Below are 9,945 nucleotides of genomic sequence, written 5' to 3' on the forward strand. Positions count from 1 at the left end.
TTCGGTTTTGATCCAATTCAGGTTCCATCCGGTCTGATTCATGGACCACTCACCCTTACCTGCCATATAATATATTTTTGAAACTGAAATCATGTAATCTGCTAGGGATTGTCATAAATCAACCTTTTAGAATTTCGATGAACTTTTTTACACAAATATCAACTTGAAACATACTTCGAATCGACTCGATGTTCAAGTAGACTGGAACTCGAGCTCCTCGAGTATCTTATCGAGCCGCCTAAGTAATAAAATATTATAAAGCTCACAAGCTTGACTGAGCTTTGTTAAATTTATACTTTTATCTTTTTTATTCTACTCATATTTTCATAACAGAGCCTAATCGAGTTGAACTTAATAGTCTTTTCATTACAAAAAATTTATGTAATTTTATTTTTAATAACTAATCAAATCGAATGAAACTCAAAATCGAAACTCGAAAGTGTTAGTATTTTTATCGAACTTACTCAATCGAGCTAGACTAGAGTTTTCTTTTCCATTCGAATCGGATTTCAAACTCGACATAACCAGATTCAACTCGACTCGTTTCGTTTAGATAGATACTTAGGGTGGAGGTATTCCATCACTAAAAAATAATCACATAAAGTTGATGTGTAATAATTCATATAATTTAAAAGTGCTGATTATGTTATTGAATATTTATCCAAAAGTATGCCCCTCAAAACAAACCGTCCATTTAGTGGAAATCAGCATCACCCAATAATCCATCACCTTTTCTAATAACCAAATAACCTGGGAATCTCCCCCCATAGATATCCCTAAAACCTGCCAAACTTTTCTTTATGCTTCTGCTAGTGGTTCACCTTTGACAATGGTTCAAAGAAAGGTTCCAAACAAGCTTGGTATCAAAACTCATCTCCTTAAATCCGATACCCACTTGGAATACCTCCGACCATCGTCTCCAAAATCTCATGACCTCAAAAAGATCATGAAGAAACCCAGACCCGTCGACTCCCGCCCCTCTCCGCCACCACCGCCGCCGCCTCTCAGGAAGAAAAGACCACATGACGCCGGAGCAAGAGCAAGTCCGCAGAAGCAATCGCCCAACTACATGAAGTCCACCACCAGCTTCGATGCTAGGAAAGATGTACGGAAGATGACTCCGACTCTAAAAGGTGATTCGGAAAAAGTGAAGCCATCGAGTTTGAAGGTGGTGAGGAAGTTGACGAAAACTCCGAGTTTTAAACCGTTGAGGCCTTTGAAGTGTTCGCCGGTGATGTTAAGTGCTCGGAGGACGACGTGTTCGTCGACTTTGAAAGACGCGAAGTTTCCGAGTTACCTGGAACTCAGTCATGGAGGGACTGAGTTGGAAGGGACGTCGGCTATGAAGGTATGTCCGTATAATTATTGTTCGCTCAACGGCCACCACCACGCTCCGGTGCCGCCGTTGAGATGTTTTTTGTCGGCGAGGAGACGTGCTTTGAAGAATCAGAAGAGTTTTAAGCTTGGGTGTTTATCTCCACGTCAGACAAAGCCTGGTGTGAAGAAAAACGATGAAGTTGTTACAGAGCAGGTGATCTTCGCAGATGAAGGTCCAGAAGCAGATATGGAAATGGAAGCCACACCTGTCACTCCGGTGATAGAAAAAGAAGGAGGAGAAGAAAACAGAGATTTCTTTGTTGAAATTTACAGTAAAGACAAGGAGGATAATTTGGATTATTCCGCCATGGATTGGGAGGAGGGGTACTGTTCTTCTACTTCATGTGTCGATGACGGAATAACTATGAAGTCGCCGGAGATTGAAGATGATGATAGTCGTGAAGAGAAAATTCAGAAGACTGGTTTTGAGAGCTTGTACGATGGGCTTCAGGAGTTGTACGATGAAGAAAGCGTGAGCTCTGGAGCGTGGTCTGATTCGGAGGGTGATTATGATTATGAATCGGACAGTTTGTATCAGCAAATGAAGATCAATCACCAAAAGGAAATGGAAGACGATGAAAATATAGGATTCGAAGCAAAAATGGATGAAGTTATACCTACCGGAGATCTTGAAGAAACTTCTAGAGAGTCGGAAACTCTTCCTGATTTTGGCGGGAACTCACCGGAGAGAACCGAATCAACAGACAAGCATCACACCACGATAATCTACAACATCATACAGTATAACATATCGATTTTCATCAATGGAGAAAAAACAGAGCATACGAAAACAGATAAACTTGTCAGTGTCCACGTACCTGAAACTTCCGGCGAAGAGAATCAAAAGGTTTCCGATGAACTTCCGGCTGATGCTAAGGATAACGAATCCACCGAACAATTGGATACCAGTAGCTTAACCGACACGCAGGAGAATCCCGAGAGAGAACATGATGAAATTCCGGCATGCAGTAGGTCAAATTCCATGGATTTTGAATCCGATAAACATTCAGAAATCGAGGAAGAACCTGAACAACCTGCAACTTCCGGCGAGGAGCTGTTGGATTCCATCGATGAAGAACCTACAAGCAAATCAGATGAGAAACCTGTAATTTCCAGCGAGGAGCTACCGGATTCCTCCATGAATCGCAACGAATCAACACGACGCAAAAAAACCGACAAAGAGATGGAGGATTCAGGGGAATACAACCTACGAGGACCTAATTTCCTACCGGAAGTAGCAGATCCAGATGCAGAAACGGTGGATTTGAAGCACCAGACGATGGACGAACGGAAAAACGCAGAGGAATGGATGGTTGATTTCGCGTTACAACAAGCAGTCACCACACTCGCGCCAGCTAGGAAGAAGAAAGTTGCATTGCTTGTTGAAGCTTTCGAGAAAGTAATCCCAACACCCAAATACGAATCGCATAACAGACATACTTCAAAGGCGTTCACAAATGCAAGACTCATGCAAGCTTGCAGCTGATATTATTGATTCCAAGGTATATAAGAACAAATTTCCATTAAAATCCAAGTACAATAGGGCAAATTGAAGGAGATGGATTCTTTTAACAAATAGCTTGATGCGTATGCAGGTGAAGAAGGTACGTTGATTACAAGATAATGGATGGACTAGAAGCATATTGTGTGATCAAACAACTATGAGGATGGATTTTAATAAATCTAAAGTGGTTTGAGTTTGATTTCCTATAGCGAAGTGTTTAATTACTTATATGTATGTGTTGTTGTAGAGGTATTCTTGCCTCTAAACATTTATCAAGTTTGTGTAATGTTAATCTAGTGTGTGTTTTCTTTTTCTAAATTTATGTTAGAAATCTTATAGCATATTATTCATCTGTAGCACAAAGGAAATCATCAACTGTTTTTAGAAAGGATCAATGATTTGATGTTGCAACCACAATTGTAGGTGTCTTGGGTAATCATATATCACCAAAAGACAAAAGAAAAAAAAAAAAAAAAAAAAAAAAAAAAGGTGTAGCATATTATTCAAATATTCATTGGGTTTGTTTTCTATGGGTAACTAGGCTTATGTAACACAGAAAAAAAAAAAAAAAAAAAAAAGGTATCTAAAACCAAACAAGATTATGTTAGAAGCTAGTTATGAAATCCGTCCGGTTTGAAGCTGAACCGCCAATTTTGGGATTGGTTGTGGCGTGGGTCTATTGAATTGTTGAACAGCTTTGGGTCAAACCTTCAAAAACATTGATTTTATATGGTAGAAAAACATACTTTTATCCGTCATTTCTTTAAATTGTTGTTGATATATGGTTTTGGAAATTTTTCAATAACAGTTTTGACCTCTTGTAAGATCCCGGTTGCTCGAGAAATAAAAGTTAAAAGTATAAAAATGTCATTTCAAACCCTTAAACGATCCCAAATAGTCAAAAATGTCATACAACACGTCATCACAAAATGATGAATTTGCTTATTGTGCCGTTTTTTTTTATCAACTACAAAATTTTCATTAAATTTCAACAATGAAATTTGCATATTATGTAGTGTGAAAGTTCCAATACCAAATGTCGATTCCTTGTTGGGTTCTTATGCAACAACGTAACATGCTGTTATTGTTGGTGTTATTATTATTATTATTATTATTATTATTATTATTTTTGAACAACTAACACACACCCTCTAAATCCTATTTCTAAACTGCATTTTTTTGCGACACAACTTGAATCCTCAACTTCTTGGGGGATGATCACCTCTTCAAGAGCTTGATGTCACTAAGCCAAATACATCTGTTGCAACATAGCAAGGGATTGATATTATGCTTTGTGTGATTCAACTTATTGGTTGCTAAAATTTATAACGTTTTAGCATAAACGAAAAAAGTTTTGGTTTTTTAAACAAATTATTGTATCTCACAAATTACAAGATTTTTCTCGATACGCGTTGCAGCACCAATAATGGATTTAAATAAAACACTTTCAGTAAAAATATAAGTTTAAGAGGACTTAAGTTGGCCTAACCACAAAAGTCAGGACCAAAGACATGCATATAGAAACATAGGACTTAAGTTGCCAAAACACAAAGATCAGGAATCACAACCATGTCAAAAAATGCTTAAAGATAAGCAAGAAAATATTAAAAAAAAAAAAAAAAAAAAAAAAAAAAAAACATGAAAGTTCATAAAATAAAGGGGTGTAAGGTTGTAGCGACAATAATGTATTTAAAAAAAGGAACTCTTTTAAAGTGAAGAGAATGAAAGTAATACTTCATAAAGCTGAGAGTAAAAACACAAAAGTTTAGAAAATTGAAATGAGTGATAATTTAGAAAGTTTTTAAAAGTTAAAGGGGTAAAAACATAATTTTGAAAAGCAAAGGGTATAAAGTGTCCTTTTACAAACAAATGGGATAAAAGTGACAGAAATAAAAAGTCCACGGACTAAAATGGTGAAAAGCAAAGTCAGACCACCGACTTTCCTTTTTACCTTTTTAGTAATATTCACAGAGGAAAAGACTTGAAGCCCTATCATATCATCTATATGTGTATAAAACAAAGTATATTTGCATCATATATCAATCAAACGAAATAATCTCAAACTAACAATATAGTGAATTGATCACAATTGTTTCTCCTTGAATTGGGCTTAACTTGTTAACTCATTGAATTAAAGGCTTTTGACCCTATTGATGAAGCATCATTTCTCTTATCCCTTGATTGCAACACAATTGTAGGGGATTCCACAATAAGAGACTCAAGTTTTTCAGAGTAACTATCAAGTACACCATCATTTTGAAACAATTTTTGTGCATCTGTTGTTGATAGATTATTCACAGATCCATATAATTCATGAAACTTGCTTCTTGTTTCCTTTGATTCTATCAACTTCTCTTTTAATTCATCAGGAAGGCAATCCAAAGCTCTACACAAATTAATGTTTCCTTTTGACTTAACGTAATAAAAAAAAAAAAAAAAAAAAAAAAAAAAAAAAAGGAGAAGAAAGAGTACCCAGTAACGCCTCTAATGACACCCCAATGAAATCCATCGATTACAGATTCCTTGAACCCGATATTAAAACCTACTTGCGCTGAAGCTTCTTTTCCAGCTAAAAGCCCATCACGATATCCAATCTAATAAATTAGAGTAAATTACACGAATGGTCCCTATGGTTTAGGGTAATTTACACGTATGGTCTCTATCTTATTTTTTTAACTCGAAAGGTCCCTACAATTTGTTTTTGTTACATGTTTGGTCCCTATCGTACCTAAAAACACTATTTTGCCCATGATTTTTTAATTTATTTAAATAAACATACCCCCAACCACACCCCTTCACCTTACCTTACATACCCCACCATTTTTCCGTATTTAAATAATAGTTTAAGACAGGGACCAAACGTCTAACAAAAACAAAAAGTAGGGACCAAGCACGTAACACAAACAAACAATAGGGACATTGCGAGTTAAAAAAATAAGTTAGGGACCAAACGTGCAAATTACCCTAAACAATAGGGACCATTCGTGTAATTTACTCAATAAATTATTAAGATTTAGGTAAAAAAAATAAAATTATATGTTATTATAATTTATATAATTTTCTTTTTGTATGAACTGAGGATTAGGATACCGCATGGAATTGGTTTTTTCTTTTTTGCCATTCCCTATTTAGGTCAGATGATTGATCAAGTTTCTCATCTGAACCATTCCATGATGACTCATCTTCACACCATTGTTCATCCTCAACTTCTACAAGAAATAGCAACAATGTAGTTTTATTTATTTGTAGAGTATATGGAATTGGGTTTATGATCTTATAATCAGCTACTAAAATTGTTGTGGTTTTAGTCTATGGGGCATTTCATCAAACACCTTGTATGCATTCATCCAAAAATTTAAAAAAGAACATACAGTGAAAATTAAAGGAAACACTTGAATTCATCTATAAAGCGTATAAAGCCTTAAGATTACACCTAAACAAAATTATCTGAAAATCTACAATATAGCTTAGGAATTAAAATGGGTTATCATATTATAATCACCTAACTGATACCATTTGCATCTTTCTATCTGATAATTTAGAGTGACTTGTAGTGGATGAAATAGTAAACAAGTTTTTATTTGAAGAGGTTTTATCACTCATGTTTTATCCTTGTTGTACTATTTAATATTTATAGGAAAAAAAAAAAGGTAAATATTAATGTGTTTACTTGTCTGACTATTGACTTGGAAATGACATATTAAACACATTTATATAAATCCATAAAATAAATTTTAATATAAGACGTGCACAAATATAGAAGTATGAGAAGCTTTCTTTTTTCCTCTTCCTACATTCTAAGTAAGCAATGCGATTTTAGAAAAAACTTGGTTTCAAAATGATGAAAAAAGAACCAAATTTCACCAGATTCTTCTGAGTTATAAAATATAAATGAAATAATTTTGTGAAACTCTTTAAAATATTGGAAGCAAAGAAGAAATATTATGTAATAAAATATAATCTTACTCAAAAATCTCACACATTTTATCCATATGAATTGTATTTTAAAAAGAATATTCATTAAGAATAATAAGTAAGTAGAATCTGTATCAGCTTAAATAAAAACATATTTTAATTATAAGAAATAAGAAATTTATAATACAATATCTAGATTTCTATATTAATCAGTAGTTAATAATTTTATTTCTTTCATCCAGTGGAGAACAATCAATCTCATTTAATTTTCTTTTAGGTTCCAAAAAGTTCCCTGCCAATTCACAATTTTTCATTTAAAAAAAAAAAAAAAAACCTATAATCGATGTGTTTTGATAAGTTAAATTTACCAAATCATTATAAAAAATAAAGGTTTTATTATAGCATCTTACTTTCATTTCTTTCTTTTACAACAATATACTTTTAAGTTTTTCTTTTTATGGCATTGTGTTCTAAAAAATCCACCCAATTTTGTATTATTTTTTATGACATTATACTTTGAAATATTTACCCAATTATACCAGTAAAAATCACTTTGTATTTGGATGAAATGGTGTAATTCAACAGATTTTTCAAAGTACAATGCTCTAATAAAAGTAATTTTAAAGTACAATGTTGTAAATTGTAATAAGAAGAAACGGATGTAATATGCTATAATAAGAAAAAGGAAAGTGGATTACTATTTATAGCATTTATTTCGTTACATGTTAAATATGTAAATGTTAACTAAATATTTTCATACATTATTTATATCGTTAATTAAAGTTGAATTCTGTAATTTTCTGTCTATGACATCAACAACATTTCTCTATTGTTTTAAAACCCCTTCTTCCTATTTGTTTTCATTTTAAATGTTTCAATAAGGGAATATAATTACTTCAATATAAAATGAGTTAAGCCTACAATATAGGGAAGACTAAACAACTATTGTTCTAATCATTTATCATTTAACATTTCTATTTCTTATTTGTGTCTTGGTTAAGTTCAATTACTTTCTAACTATAATAAAAAAAAATTAGTATAAGTCACAAAAAGGTAAACATGGGATTCATACCTAGTGAATTGGATTGTTTTACATCAGAAAATGATGTTTGATTCATATCTGCTTTTGGTTCCAAGATCTCTGAATAAAGCTCTTCAGCTATACTTCTTCTCTCCATCTATGTAAGCAATGTATGAGTGTTTCTTTCATTGATAATGAACTAAAAATTGATTGTTTATTTAATTGAAATTGTCGACATATCCCTTAAACAGAGAATCTACTGAGCCAAAAGCATCTGAACTTGTTTATTTAATTACATAATTCTTCATTGTGCCAACAATCATCGTATATCAGTAAGTCTTCAAATCATTTCTAGGCACTAGGTTGAATGCTTATGACTAAATTCAGTTACAATTATCTTTGTAAAAGAAACACTGTATCAACTAAAAAGTCGCTAACATGACCCAAGGAAGCAGCACAAGTAACAAATATAAGGGGAAGACGAAGCTACTTCTGCAAATTCAACTTGATCTGGATTTGATTTTCCGAAAATAGGTTTGGGAAACGGAAAGGTAAGACCGATTCGTACAAGTAGCTTCATCCCCACACTGAAATCAGGTTTCAATTTCTTGAATATAACTCTAAGTCAAAATAACAAAATGACACTAAAATGTAAACTCTTCCAGATTCATGTTACTCGATTAGTCATGGGAGCAATCACAACATTGCAGCAAAATCAGAAAGACAAGGGAAACAAGTAGGAATATACTATTAATCAGAAAAATCAAAGCTAGGATTTCAGATTTTGTACCGGAGCAGGAGGAGGAAGTCGCCGGTTGAAGCAGGAGCCAAGAGGTCGCCGCCGTCCGCTGTGTCTTCGTCGTCTGCAGGTGAGAGCGAGTACGAGAGTTGTGCGAGAGGAGTAGGCGTGTTTGCGAGAACGAGAGTCAGGGCGTCAGGCTAGGGGTGCGTTTTACTCTTTTTCTTATCCGCAAATTCCCAAAAAAAAACGACTAAGACGGTGTCCGCATACCCACATCATTTTTTATAATATAAGTATGGTTTCTTGCTCCACCCAAAAATGTGGTACTATATTTTTTTTAATAATTTAATTAAATAAAACTTCTTTTTTAATAAAGAAAAAACATAATTTTCAATACTTCAAAATAAAAAAACATTACATTGGTTGACTAAAAAAAAACACACAACATTAAAAAAAAAAGATTTAGGTTATTTTTGGTTACTTAACTTTTGGTTTTGTGCTAATTTTGTCACTTAACTCTTTTTAAGTTTTAAAAGGTTATCAAACTTTTGGCTTCGTGCTCATTTAGTCACTTAACTTTTGTTTTGGTCACATTAGTCACTAAACTTTTAAAATTGTGTTCATTTAGTTACTAAACTTTTAAATTTTTTAAAAGTTTAATGACTAAATTACCACAATTTTAAAAGTTAGGTGACTAAATGAACACAAATCTAAAAGTTGGGTGACTAAATGTGTCCAAATCAAAAGTTAAGTGACTAAATGAGTACAAAATCAAAAGTTTGATAACATTTTAAAACTTAAAAATAGTTAAGTGACCAAATGAAAAAAAAACCAAAAGTTAAGTGACCAAAAATGACCTAAATCCTTAAAAAAAATCCTACAAACTTAAGAAGCACACATCAAACGATTAAAATAACTTAAAAAAACACAAATAAAATAACTAAACCATATTACATAGAGTTGTTCTTCGAGAACTCGCCTCTCGAGTCATTCGGTGGATCCAAATTAAGTATCAAAAATAACTTAAAATTCTTCAGAAGATTCAGAAGATGACAATTTTTATTAATTTTGAGAGACAATGTAATAGAGAAATGTAAAAGTTTGGTTTTGGTTTGAAAAAGTGAAGTAAATGGTTTAATTTATAGGAAAGAAAAAAAAAAATGTTAACAGTTTTGAGCGTTCAAGAGTCAAATTTACCATTACCTAATAAAAAAACACGGCCAAAAAGGAGTGAGGTATGACCTAACTGCATATGTGGCAAATCGTGCGGCCAAAACCGCACCACTTCCTTGAGTCTAATGCGCTACTTGCAATGCTTTGAAAACCGGACCGGACATCGAACCGACCGTCTTACCGGGTCGATGGTTCAAGTGGTTTGACCGGTTG

The 9,945-nt window shown here is 33.4% G+C and overlaps 2 protein-coding genes across 2 annotated transcripts; one reads left to right on the forward strand and one right to left on the reverse strand.

Annotated features, from left to right (window-relative positions):
• Window positions 1-696: 696 nt before the first annotated feature.
• On the forward strand, window positions 697-3,199 carry LOC145042368 (uncharacterized). Its single transcript, XM_078990767.1, has 2 exons — window positions 697-2,879; window positions 2,973-3,199. Exon 1 carries the CDS (start codon window positions 830-832, stop codon window positions 2,861-2,863), a length of 2,034 nt encoding a protein of 677 aa, XP_078846893.1. The 5' UTR covers window positions 697-829; the 3' UTR covers window positions 2,864-2,879; window positions 2,973-3,199.
• A 1,659-nt stretch (window positions 3,200-4,858) lies between these two features.
• On the reverse strand, window positions 4,859-8,807 carry LOC145042377 (uncharacterized). Its single transcript, XM_078990778.1, has 5 exons — window positions 8,608-8,807; window positions 7,869-7,974; window positions 5,972-6,090; window positions 5,354-5,475; window positions 4,859-5,267 (listed from the first exon to the last, which is right to left on the reverse strand). Exons 2-5 carry the CDS (start codon window positions 7,972-7,974, stop codon window positions 5,000-5,002), a joined length of 615 nt encoding a protein of 204 aa, XP_078846904.1. The 5' UTR covers window positions 8,608-8,807; the 3' UTR covers window positions 4,859-4,999.
• Window positions 8,808-9,945: the final 1,138 nt, after the last annotated feature.

Source organism: Lactuca saligna, chromosome 1 (genome assembly GCF_052625555.1).
Source record: "Lactuca saligna cultivar CGN05327 chromosome 1, ASM5262555v1, whole genome shotgun sequence".
NCBI classification, from domain to species: domain Eukaryota; kingdom Viridiplantae; phylum Streptophyta; class Magnoliopsida; order Asterales; family Asteraceae; genus Lactuca; species Lactuca saligna.

What these genes read in the sequence shown, in the direction of transcription:
- LOC145042377 (XM_078990778.1), bottom strand. Translation starts at nt 7,974, where the DNA reads ATGGAGAGAAGAAGTATAGCTGAAGAGCTTTATTCAGAGATCTTGGAA. An exon ending in AAAACAATCCAATTCACTAG is followed by an intron (nt 6,091 to 7,868) that starts GTATGAATCCCA and finishes TATTTCTTGTAG; the next exon opens with AAGTTGAGGATGAACAATGG. An exon ending in GTCATTAGAGGCGTTACTGG is followed by an intron (nt 5,268 to 5,353) that starts GTACTCTTTCTT and finishes TAATTTGTGTAG; the next exon opens with AGCTTTGGATTGCCTTCCTG.
- LOC145042368 (XM_078990767.1), top strand. Translation starts at nt 830, where the DNA reads ATGGTTCAAAGAAAGGTTCCAAACAAGCTTGGTATCAAAACTCATCTC.